The sequence below is a fragment of the Helobdella robusta genome (assembly GCF_000326865.2).
Source record: "Helobdella robusta unplaced genomic scaffold HELROscaffold_98, whole genome shotgun sequence".
Classification (NCBI taxonomy): Eukaryota; Metazoa; Annelida; class Clitellata; order Rhynchobdellida; family Glossiphoniidae; genus Helobdella; species Helobdella robusta.
In genome coordinates, this window is record NW_008705554.1 from 145247 (window position 1) to 159264 (window position 14018).

Here is a 14018-nt window from a genome sequence, read left to right on the forward strand (position 1 = left end):
GTCAACCCCCACAACTTCTCCACCTTGAAAACCCACCACGACGCCACCAAAATCTCACAGTTGATCAAACATAAAAATTATAGAAAAATATAATTAATCTATGAATTATTATAATTAAAAGTTATAATAAGTTACGAGTTACAGTTTATAAACGGTAACAACAAAAATCGGAAAGACAAAAAAACATCCAAAGATTCCATTTATTTCTGAATCATTATTATTTTTGGAAAAATTAAATAATAATAATAATTCAATAACCAGGACTATAAAAATTTAAAAAACCGCTTAAAATCAACAAAAAATAAACAAACAAGATGGCGGGAGAATTGGAACAGTTGAGGCAGGAAGCCGAACAACTTAAAAACCAAATAAGGGTTGGTAGGTTTGTGCATTTTCATTAAAATATGAAGCGCTTAATTAAATGAATGAGGAATATTGTGACTAAATTTTTTACTGTTTGTTTATGAATATTTATTTCGTGCATGTCTCATTGAACTTAAAAATTTAAAATCAACGAAGGAGGATTTTATAACGAAATAAAATTTAAATTAAAATTATAATTAATAATGATACTAGAGTAAAAAGATTAAATATTCTGTGGAACCTACCTTTAAAAGTTTAAAACATGGAAAACGTAAAATAGGAATTAAATAACTAAATAAATAAAATTAATTGCCTAGTAAAACTTTAAACACAATAAAATACATTAAATTATTGAGTATGATGAAGTGTAGTTAAAACAAGTGAATTGTAGCAAAGTGAAACTTAAATGTCAACAAGTTTTATAAAATATTTAAACCGAAGAAAGGAGTGTGTACAGAAAGTTGTTCGATAAAGCGAATGTTGCATCTATACCATGTAATATTGTAACAAGGAGTGCATCAATTGAAAAGATATCGCGTGAATATACATACATACGCATAACAATTGTCAATCATGATATCTGCATACATATGTGAGTCCACAGTAAGGCTAACCATCGGAATCAAACAATGTGACCAACGAAGTCGCGACGGTGGTCTACGCGTCACCCCGCTACCTGATGCGAGCCAGTTTGATCAAATCTCGGCAGGTAGTTGTGTCGTTGTGTTGTGCTGCCACTAGGAGGGTTCACATTCGTTCGCACTGGGGAGACGTTGTGGTGTTGAGAAAACAGCTGGAAAGTAGTGTAGTCGAATCTGGTGATTTGTTTGTTGAGGGTTGGCTTGTTTTTGTGTATGTACAGAGCTTCTTTTATTTTTAGCCTGACTGATTGGATGGGGTTCATACGCGATGACCTTAGTACCTGCCAGCATGGTGGCGCGCGTAGGAAGTTGGCCATGTTCAGTCAGCACGTGGTCCTTAATTGCGCCATTCTGTAGTGCATTGTGCGTCTTCTTGAGAGAGTCGTTCGAGTGTGACCAATATAAGTATCCACAACACTGTGTGGCAGAGGGCATGTGAACTAGTAGACTACGATCGATCGCTCTCTGAAGACTCTCGTTGGTTTGGCTGTTGTTGTTTCTAATAATCAAATTGAATGTGCAATTAATGTTGTAGTATATTATTAATTTATGTTTATGATTTTGATTGATGGAGTGGTGACGGAGGACTTAATGATATTATTCAGCTATTTTTCATCTGCGTTATAATTGTCGTGCATTAGATTTGATGGTTTTGCATAATTCGGCTGGGTTGTTGATTTTACCGAGTTACATTTTTTTTGCAGTATCTATTAATTTGTTGGAGTAACTGTTGTTGATTAAAAGTCGTTGAATACGAATAAGTTCATTGTTAAGTATTTCGTTACATGATGTATATTTATCGGAAGAGTCTGAGTTGCAATTCTATTTTATAACTATGGAATTACTTACAGCATAGGGCAGCATAATAGATTTTTATATATTTAATAATAATTAAATAATTTAATAAATATTTAGCGTATCTTTAAAACCAATAATTTCACAAACTGTCGAAATTTTAATATGTGAATAAAATCGTTAAATGATTCTACTGGTCACATTTTTTCATTTTATTAATTTCTGTGAAAATGCAAAAATCTATCGTAACGAGTCCGGTGGACAAACAAACAAACAAAGAAATAAAACTTTTTAAAAATTTAATAGTTGGTTAATTACTATTAAAAAAAACTAATTAATAAAAATAATTAGCCAATACAATTAGTAAACAAAACAAACTTTCGCAAATAAACGTATTAACCAATTCCAAGTTTATCTTTTCAATTTTCCATTATAATAGCAATATAGAATTTTGAAATTAGAAAATTAACATTCAACAAATCTCCAAATCATCCCCCGTACCAACCATGTAGGAGGCGAGAAAAGCCATGGCAGACACCTCCCTGGCCCAGATGACGGCCAACATGGAGCCCGTTGGGCGGATCCAGATGAGGACTAGGAGGACCTTGAGGGGGCACCTGGCCAAAATATACGCCATGCATTGGGCTTCTGATTCCAGGTACGTCGGTGTTTGTCTTTTTGTCTGTCTGTACACTATATACATGTCTGTGTGTTTGAAGGTTTGTTTGTGTCTGTGTGTTTGAAGGTTTGTTTGTGTCTGTGTGTTTGAAGGTTTGTTTGTGTCTGTGTGTTTGAAGGTTTGTTTGTGTCTGTGTGTTTGAAGGTTTGTTTGTGTCTGTTTTTTTAACAATTATTGTCATTTTCTTTGTCTTTATCTATGAGTTTGTTTTGTGTGTTTAAAGTTTGTTTGCAATTGATTGTGCGGGCTTTGTATATTATCAGGTATGTTTAGCAAACTCATGTCTGTGTGTTTGATTTGAGCATGTGTCTTTACTACTCTGTTGCAACTTGCATTGGCGATTGTTCTCCTCATTATCATTCCTTCAGTCATCTTTTGACATCATCAACTTTATATTTGTTCGTCATTCTAATAAAATTATATCATCTTTGTAAAGGTTATCATTGTAGTCATCATGTTTGCTATGACATCATTGTCATTACAATTTCTATAATTGCTATACCATAATATTATCATTACTATCATCTTCATTATTGGCGATCAATTTTATCATTCTGGTTATCTTCCGTCATCTTCATCATCTCATCATCTTTGGCCATCTTCATCATTTTTGGTCATCTTCATCATCTTTGGCCATCTTCATCCTCGTCATCAAAACCGTCTCTTTACACTCTAGGAATCTCGTCTCAGCCTCTCAGGATGGCAAACTCATTGTATGGGACGGGTATACAACCAACAAAGTGAGACAACCAGCAATAACATCTGCATTATTGTCAACATTGTCATTATCATTGCCATCATTTGCATTATCAGCGTCATTCTCTCTGTAGCCCCCACCATTAATAATCATCTTCATCACTTTCATCATCTTCATCATCTTCATCATCATCCTCACCCGCACTGTCATTCTCATTCCAACCTACTGTTATTGCCAAAGTGGCTGGAAAAAGTTAACAAATTTAGTTTAAAAAAAAAATGAAAATTTTGTGATATGTTTATACACGTTGAAAACAGTTGAAAACATTAACGGGATGGTTAAAAGTCAACGAACTCATAAGAATGTCTAACAATTGTTTGGAAATGAAATAAAATTTACCAAAACTGAATCAAAATTTTTATAATTATGACCGCTTTTGAAGCAAAACAATGGTAGAGAACTTAAAAACTTTTTTCAATTTTTGAACAATTGAAAATATTTGTGGGAGAATTTGAAAAATAATGAGAAATGTTATCGTTGGAGATTAAAAAATTTAATTAAAAATGTTGAAAAAAAAGAATATGCAAGCAAAGTTGATGACGCCAGTTAGCCTGATGGTGAAAGTCGTTAAAAATGTTGGAGGTTGAACTCTGGAGGGAGGAGAAAAAATTGGATGCACAGTGAGTTCGGGGCAGGAGCAGTTTGGAAAAATAAAATTGGTTGGACGAAAGTTCAAGAGGTTAAACAAAATAGAACGTAGAGCAAGGATAGGAAAAAATTTGTATACATTATTAATAATAGTAATGGTAGTAGTAACAGCAGTAGTAATAACAATAATAATTATAATGGTAATAATAATAATAATAATAATAATAATAGCTGTGGAGAACTTCAGTCAACATGCACGAAATATCGCAGAAGTTCAAACCAAATAAAAAATTGAAAATTTAGAAAATTCAGCTGCCTAAATTAGCATCTAATTGGTTGCTCAACTCTTTATAAATGTAGTACCCTAACAATTTGAAATGAATTTAGGAGTTAGTTAGAACGATGAACGTAAAGCAGTTTAGATGAAGTATGTAGGAGGGTGAGGGATGAAACTACTCCTCTGGTCGCTTGACAAACACGCATCACTAACATCACAACCGTCGCATTATCCCCGAAATCATCATCCGTTGAACATTACCATCGTCATTATTATCATTTTGGGTGTTACTATTACCACAAGCATCATCATCACCATCGGGGTAATTAACATCATCATCATCATCATCATCATCATCAACAATAACAACAACATCATCATCATTATCAACAACATCATCATCATCACCACCACCCTCCAGATGCATGCCATTCCACTGCGTAGTAGTTGGGTGATGACATGTGCGTACGCCCCGTCTGGAAACTACGTGGCCTGCGGAGGGCTCGACAACATTTGCTCCATCTATAGGTTAGGTTGCTGCTGGCCCTCACCACCTTCCTCTTCAGATTTATCAACTTCCTCTCTCTCTCTCTCTCTCACTCTCTCTCTCTCTCTCTCTTTCTCTCACTCTTTTTCTCTATCCTCATCATTATCGTCTTTGCTATTTATTTATCAGGGTCATCATTATTTTCAGTCTCTTTTATCATCGTCATCCCGTTCTCCATCATCTTCGTTCTTTATTTTAATTGCAATATAAACTTTTTTCTTTCTCTCTCTTTCTTTCTTTATATACTACACTACTGCCACACCACTACCACACATCTCCACAGTTTAAAAACAAGAGAGGGCAACGTGCGAGTGAGTAGGGAGCTGTCGGGCCACAACGGCTACCTCTCGTGTTGCAGGTTCCTAGACGACAATCAGATTGTCACTAGCTCCGGCGATATGACTTGGTTGGAAAATTTGTGTGTGTGCGTGTGTGTGCGTGTGTGTGTGTGTGTTTGGTGTGTGCGTGTGTGTGTGTGTGTGCTGCTCGTATTAACATTATATTTTATGTCCGTTTGGTTTAATTTTCGCCAAGTTAAGATTTTAATGGAATGTTTTCATTGCATTCATCGTTTTGATCATCATCACCATCATCATCATTATCATCATTATCATTATCACCTAATGGTGATCATCACCATTATCACCATCATCATCATCCTCAACATCACTACTACCATCAGCATCTCAACCACCATGGTCGTCGTCACCATCATCACCATCATCATCATCATCATCATCATCATTATCATCATCATTATCATCATTATCATTGCCATCATCATCCTCATCGTTATCATCATCATCTCCGTCACTACATAGCGCTCTGTGGGACATAGAGACAGGGCAGCAGACGACGAGTTTCAGCGGGCACACGGGTGACGTCATGAGTCTGTCTGTGGCTCCAGACATGAGGTCCTTCGTGTCTGGGGCCTGCGATGCTTCCGCTAAGGTCAGTGCTATCATCATTATCAGCATTATTATTTAAGTTATTATTATTATTAATATTGCTGTTGTTGTTATTATTAATATTATTATTATTGTTATCATCATCATCATCATCATCATCACTATTGTTACTACAATCATCGTCATCATCATCATCATTTTTCATCATCACATCATATCGTCATCGTCATCATTACTACCACCACCATCATTATCACCGTCACCATCATTACCGCCACCAAAACCATCATCACCACTACCACCACCATCAGCTGTGGGACATCAGAGATGGCATGTGCAAGCAGACGTTCACAGGACACGAGTCAGACATCAACGCTATCACGGTAATGGTGATGATCTTGATGGTGATGATAGTGATGATGATGGTAATGATGATGATGATAGTGACAATGTTGTTGTTAATGATGATGATAGTTACAAAGATAATAATGATCTAATAACACTTATTCTGTCTGATTGACTTGACAATATGAGCTTGACCTTATTAATATGACCCGATTAATTTGACTTGACCCGATTAGTTTGACTTGACCCGATTAGTTTAACTTGACCAAATTAGTTTGACTTGACCCGATTAGTTTGATTTGACCCGATTTTTTTGACTTGACCCAATTATAATCGCAGTTTTTTCCGAGTGGATACGCCTTCACAACTGGTTCAGACGACGCCACGTGCAGGCTGTTCGACACCAGAGCGGATCAAGAAATAGGTCGGTACCTCCCCCTCTCCCTCTCCCTCTCTCTCCCTCTCTCCCTCCTTTCCCTTTTCCTCCTCGTCATCATCATCATCGTCATCACCAATCTTTTGCCATTATTGTAATCATTTTTTTGTCTTTTTGTTACTTCTTTGTCGTCATCGTCATCTTCATCACCATTTCGTCATCCTCACTTTTCGTAATCATCGTCATCATCACCATTTTGCCATCATCATCACCATTCCTCGTTATCATCATCATCGTCATCATTCTAACAAGTAACTTAAGTTCTACTGTCAATATTTTTTTTCTCAAAAACTTAAATATTCAAACAAAAACTCACACACACACGCACGTACGCACACACACACACACACGCACGCACACACACGCACGCACACACACACACAGGCATGTTCTCACACGACAACATCATCTGCGGCATCACATCGGTGGCGTTCTCGAAAAGTGGTCGCCTGCTGTTCGGTGGCTACGACGACTTCAACTGCAACGTTTGGGACAGCCTCAAGCAGGATAGGGCCGGTCAGTGAGGGGGGGGTGTGGCTGGCTGTGGTGGTGGTTCTACTGTCTACTGTCTACTGGTTCTACTAACCCTAACCCTAACCAACCATCCAACCAACCATCCAACCAACCATCCAACCAACCATCCAACCAACCATCCAACCAACCATCCAACCAACCATCCAACCAACCATCCAACCAACCATCCAACCAACCATCCAACCAACCATCCAACCAACCATCCTACCAACCAACCAACTAACAAATTAATCAATCACATTTTCAACCAGGAGTCCTTGCAGGGCACGACAACCGTGTAAGTTGTTTGGGAGTGACGGAAGATGGAACTGCAGTGGCCACGGGATCTTGGGACAGCTTCCTCAAAATATGGAACTGATTGATTGATTAACTAATTATAAATTAATTATAAATTATATCCTAATTCGTTGACGGATCTATTGAATTGGTATCTCTAAGATTGATTAGTTGATTAATTGATTGATTGATTGATTGATTGATCGATCGATCGATCGATCGATCGATCGGTTGATTGATTGATTTCAAGTTACTTACTAATAGCAATGGTCATTTATTAATTAATGTTAATTATTAATTAATAAATATTAGTTGTTAATTAAAATTAATTATTAAAACGAGTGGCAAATGATTATTATGAATAAACTTATTAAAAAATTTACGACGGACAAAATTTTAGTGTAAATTTGTTTTTTATTCATTCTTTTTATATCTGTTCTGTCGTTCTTAACTTCCATCCTTCATTCAAAATAATCACTCACTCGTTTTATTGTTCAATCAATCAATCAATCAATCAATCAATCAATCAATCAATCAATCAATCAATCAATCAATCAATCAATCAATCAATCGATCGATCGATCGATCGATCGATCATTCATTCATTCATTCAATCATTCAATCATTCATTCATCCATTCAATCAATAAGTCAACCATCCATTCACTCATTCGTTCATTCATTATTTCATTCATTCATTATTCATTCATTTATTCATTCATATATCATAAAACATGGTGACGATAGTGATAACCATATTTACGATGTTGAAGACGGCATCCTAAGTGTTTATTATTGTTATTATTATTTTTTTTTTGACTTTTCATGGAGGAGACTATAATCTCATTACTACTACTACTACTATTATTATTATTATTATTATTATTATTATTATTATTATTATTTATCATCATCACAACTGCCACCCAATGAATATTTCATCCCGTACTTCATGTTTTCTCTCAGTTTTTTACTTTTTATTCTTCTTTTTTAATATTTATTTCTTCATTCCATCATTTTTTGTTGTTGAATAATTTAGTTTTGGTTTTCAATTTTTCATTGATATATTTATTTTTGTTTATTTCATCTCTAGTTCATTGGTAGCATTACCATGTTCTTCGTTTGTTCGTTCGTTCGTTCGTTCGTTCGTTCGTTCGTTCGTTCGTTTGTTCATGAGTGTTGGAGTTGCAATGCTGAGTGAGTATCTCATTCATTTTTGTCACAATTGTTCGTTCACTCTATTATTTGTCGTTTCATTCATTCATTCGTTCAATCGTTCATTCATTCGTTCACTGGTTAATTAATTAATTAATCATATAATCACTAAGATGACAATCGATGACGATGACGATGATGATGACGAGGATGGTGATGATGATGATAATGATGATTATGATGATGGTTATGATGATAATTATGGTGATGATGATGACAATGATAATGACGAGAATGATGATGATGATGATTATGATGATGATTATGGTGATGGTAGTAGTGCTATGCTGATGTAAATTTTTCATTTAACTTGTGATGGCGTACAGCTTTTATTTTTATCATCATCATCATCACCATCATCATCACCATCATCATCATCACCATAATCATCATCATCAACGTTATCGTTTGCTTGTTTAGTTACGAAAGACCTAATCAGATGATGATGATGATGATGATGATGATGATGCTGCTAATGATGATGATGATGATGCTGCTGCTGCTGATGATGATGACGGTATTTTTTAACATACGATATTATTATAGTTAATATTATTTTTATTTTTATTATTGTTGTTGTTGTTTTTGTTGTTGTTATTATTATTATTATCATCAAAATTTTGAAACTTATAACTATATATTTAATATACTATGATAATAATTATTATATACGTATATATATATATATATACATATATATATATATATACATACACATATAAATTATCATCATCAGACATTTATTATTGTAATAACAATTTCGAAGTTCATAATTTAATAATTATTTCTAAAATTACAATAATTATAATTATTATCTCCAGACGCTGCAGACGCTGTAATCGCGGCGTTCGTTGTTGAATGAAGTCGCAAAAAGTATCATCGTTGCAGTGATCGCTATCATGATACTAATACAGGCGTTATCATATGATACTGTTATTAATATTATGCACAATATCATATGGTATCCAATTTTATTATACATGATATCATATGGTATCAAATTTTATTATACATGATATCATATGGTATCCAATTTTATTATACATGATATCATATGGTATCAAATTATAGTGTTATTAATATTATTAATAAAATATATATTTACGGCAATTATAATATTTACGGCAATTATAATTAAGTGACGTAAATAAAACTATTTTTTCCATAATTTCGAAAAATCTTTAGAAGAATTTTTTCTCCCAGCCGATCCATCAATGGATGAACAACTTGGATTTAAATTTTGTGTGTGTTTGAATGTGTGTGTGTTAATGTGTGTGTTTGTTTTTGTTAGTGTGTACGTGTGTTGGTTAGTGTATGTATGTTTGGTGTGTGTTGGTTAGTGTGTGTGTGTGTTGGTTAGTGTGTGTATGTTTGGTGTGTGTTGGTTAGTGTGTGTGTGTGTGTTGGTTAGTGTGTGTGTTTGTGTGTGCGTGTGTGAATTTTTTTTGAAAAATTTTTCAATGAATTTACATTATTTTATAATGAATGATCCACTTATAATATTATAATTATGTATTCGTTTAAATGTCACCATTGATGTATTATCAATATTATTGTTTAATTGCCATACATATATATATATATATATATATATATATATATATATGTATATGGGTATATATATATATATATATATATATGTATATGGGTATATATATATATATATTCTTAACTAATTGTAATTATTATTATTATCGCTTAAATTCATTTCGTTCTGCATTCGTAATTATAGAAGGAGGAAAAATAAATATCAAAAATAATGTGAGTATATTAATTGGATGGATGGATGGATGAATGGATGGATGGATGGATGGATGGATGGATGAATGGATGGATGGATGGATGGATGGTTAGATGGATGGATGGATGGATGGTTGGATGGATGGAATGATAAAGGAAAAGCGGATAAATGGATAGAAGAATAAATTACATTGAATTAAATAGATTAATAAAATAATATTAATAGCAATAAAATGATCGCCCTAACCAACTGAACACAAAACAATCTAAAAATTGTCAAACAACCCAAGAGATGAGGTTGTCTCCATCTAAATGAGATTAATTAAATAAAATGTCAAATGGATGTTGTCAAAAATGAATAACACCAACGATAAATTTTTGCCATACATCTAACTAATCCGGTGGGTCGTAATTTCAACTTCAAGGAGGGTACTTCGGAGGGGGAGGGTGGAAGTGCAATTGGGGGGTAAAAACAGCCAGTACCAACAGGAAGTACCTCTTTATACAATTATCAAATATAAAGGAAATAAAAAAGTCGACTTTTTTTCAAACATTTTTCATTGAGTTTGTTGGAAAACCTGATCTGAACCTTACTCATCATAATGTCGCCTCACTGAATACAGTTTTGTATGTATGTGCGAATGTGTATGAGTGTGTGTGTGTGTGTGTGTGTGTGTGTGTGTGTGTGGCGTGTTTCGTGTCCGTCTATGTGTGTGGTGTGTGTGCACACATCATGCACTCATGAACCTAACATGAGACTCCATCCACTTTTGTCCCGCTTAATAAATATTTCATTATTTTTTTTTGTCGTACCTACATTTGTCTTCAATAAGCATAAATTGCCTTTGCTGAAAACCCCAAATGAGATCATCTGAATCAAACTTTTGATAAAATTTACCATCAACAAGTTTCCGACCTGTTCCAGTTTTTATATACATTATATAAATTTTGGAGGGACATTTTTTTGGAAGTTCAATGGTAGATAGTAGCCCCTCCCACCTACCTCACTCTGACTCCACTAACCCCAACCCATCTGTAACAATGACTTCAATTTTCCCCAACCTTCAAGTAGGATCCATCTTTTGAGAAAATTTTTGAGCGTACTAACACTATTAATAAGTAATTGAAATATTTAAGTAATTAAGTTGTATTTAAAATACTTTTGTATTAAGAAAGTAGTTGAAATGCTTCAGTGAATATCAGCACTAACCCTAACCCCCAACTGGGCATGACCCGTCTCCCTCACCAATGACAACTTTTCAGTCAGATTCATCTGAATGGTTTTGGATGAAAATAAATATTTGTAATGTTTATATTTATTATTATCTTTATTTGTATTTATTTATTTCTCTATTGTTATATTTATTAATCAATATTTATTTTTCTATTCTTTATTAATACCTTTTATTTATTTTATTACAGCTTATAATAGACTTTTAAAACCGTAAAATTTTAGATGGAAAAGTTATGTGCTTCATGAAAATGATATAATTATTGGCAAAACCACCATCACCACCAACAACACAACAGCAACAACAACAGCAACACAACAACAACAGCAACACAACAACAACAGCAACACAACAACAACAGCAACACAACAACAACAACAACGACGACAACAATAATAATGCTAATAATAATAAACAACGACAACAATAATAATAGTAAGAAGAAGAAGAAGAAGAAGAAACTTTTTATGTGGCATCGCGTTACGCCAGCAAATAAGAATTTTTTTTTGTTTTTTTTTTTGGTTTGCATTATTCATTATTTCAATAACATAATTCTGGGTTAAGTTCATATGTTTGTGTGTGTGTGTTTGTGTGTGTGTTTGTTTGCTTCTCTTCTACTTTTCGTACTATTTATACTACTACTACCTCTACTAGGACTACCACTACAGCAAAAACTGCTACTACCACCACCATTACTACTATTACTTATAGTATTACTACTACTACTACTTCTACTACTACTACTACTACTACTTGTAGTACTACTACTTTTACTACTAGTAATACTACTACTGTTGTTGCTGCTACAACTTCTACTAGTCTACTACTACTACTGCTATAACTTATAATAAAGCCCCGTAAGTAGCTTCAAACACTGCTGTTGAACTGTTGAAAATAAAGTTGGGCGTCTGTTTGAAGCAATGCATCATCTTCCATCCAATCCATGTTTCAGGATTTTGTTTGCATTCAAACCCAGTCAGTGCAGCAGGAAACCTGTCATCTCCCAATACATCATCTTCATTATCATTGCTACAGTTATCTTCATTTTCATCATCGTCGTCAGCAACATCATGGTCATCATCATCATCTAGGCTTTTTATCATCGTCATCATAATGTTCATCATATTCATCATCATCATCAACACCATCCTCATCATCCTCATCGTCGCCATCATCGTTCCCATAATTCTGTTATTAGTTTTTTTTCTTGGTAGTTATTTATAGAACATGTTAAAAATAAACATTTCATTTGCCATTAATTTAGGATACCAGCGTATGTGTGTGTTTGTGTGTGTGTTTGTGTGTGAATGTATGCGTGTGTATGTATGTGCGTGCGTGCGTGTGTATTATCCGTGCGTTGTGTTTGTATGCAAATGGGTGTAGAGGTTTATGTGTATGTGTGTATGTTATTTGTATGAATATTTATCTATGCAATTATACATGTTTGTATGTTTCTGTGGTGTGTGTGTGTTGTGTGTATGTGTGTGTGTGTGTGTGTGTGTGTGTGTGTGTGTGTGTGTGTGTGTGTGTGTGAGTGTGTGTGTATAATAACTCGTTCGTTTATATTTTGAAAAACATTTTGAGTGATAAATAATCATGTCAAGTATGTGAGGATGAGATTAAACTGTATTAATATAGATTTATATGATATATTCACAAGCATACTCACACACAGGCACACGCACGCACACGCACGCACACGCATGCACGCACATTAGTTACTTATTTTGGGTTTCATTTATGTAAAATTTGTAAGAGTTAAGAGGTGAATCACCTGAGCAACACTCCATTTTATCATGCTTAGAAATTAAGAAACCAACTTCAAAGAATTAACCTGGCAACAAACTGCCTGCTGCACAAGTTACGAAGCAACTTTTCTATCTTATTTTCAATTAATCATTCATTTTTATATTTTAAATGTCTTGAAGATCAATTCTCAACATGACTTACGTAATTAGGGATTTTGGAAAAAGTATTTGACTGGATGAAGGATGTGGACAGAGCTTCAAACATGACTGTGAATGCAAGCCTCATCTTTTAATGAAAAGAATTTACTCTAATTACAATAATTATTATCAAATAATAAAATAAAAAAATATTATAAAAAATAATAGTAACATCCAACATCCAAGCAGGATTTCTAAATAAAAGGGATACAACAAACCAAGACAGACAAGAGTAGATTGATGACAGTTGTCACTGCTGCTATTCACCACCACACCACACACCACCACCACACTGCATCACTCTCAACCACACCACGCCACGCTAAACTACACTACACAAAGCGGTGAACATTCATGTTTATGAAACTTTTAACGCATAAAATATCTGATAAATTTTTGAGCTTGCCAAGAGAAGCATTTAAACCTGGCCACCGTACAACAGCCATTCAAGGTACGACATATCACCGACAAAAATTAAAGCACTACTTACTAATCGTGTTTTTATCAGTTTTTCAACTGTTTTACTTTAGGTCTTATATTTGTATTCTATATGTTGTTATCTCAGAAATTAGAAACAGAATTTATATTTGTAGGACTCTAAGTTGAAAAGTTGTTAAAATTCTAATTGAGAGTTTAATGCTGGTTTCGATATTTGGTTTCGACTTTGTGAGGTAATAAATGTCTGAACCGGAGGCAGACCCAAGTTTTTATGGGAGACCAAGGTTCATGGCGCTATAAAA

General features: G+C 34.2%; 2 protein-coding genes across 2 annotated transcripts; one reads left to right on the forward strand and one right to left on the reverse strand.

Annotated features, from left to right (window-relative positions):
- Window positions 1–314: 314 nt before the first annotated feature.
- HELRODRAFT_91325 (hypothetical protein) lies at window positions 315–7228 on the forward strand (the record flags this gene model as incomplete). The annotated part of the gene is made up of 10 exons (XM_009033778.1): window positions 315–374; window positions 2312–2457; window positions 3155–3218; window positions 4522–4628; window positions 4931–5053; window positions 5469–5598; window positions 5867–5938; window positions 6240–6324; window positions 6721–6852; window positions 7122–7228. 10 exons carry the CDS (start codon window positions 315–317, stop codon window positions 7226–7228), a joined length of 1026 nt encoding a protein of 341 aa, XP_009032026.1.
- A 2266-nt stretch (window positions 7229–9494) lies between these two features.
- On the reverse strand, window positions 9495–13738 carry HELRODRAFT_183067 (hypothetical protein; the record flags this gene model as incomplete). Its single annotated transcript, XM_009033779.1, has 5 exons — window positions 9495–9586; window positions 10914–11016; window positions 11311–11373; window positions 13283–13366; window positions 13703–13738. The coding sequence occupies 5 exons, from the start codon at window positions 13736–13738 to the stop codon at window positions 9495–9497; spliced, it is 378 nt and encodes a 125-aa protein (XP_009032027.1).
- Between the last annotated feature and the right edge of the window lie 280 nt (window positions 13739–14018).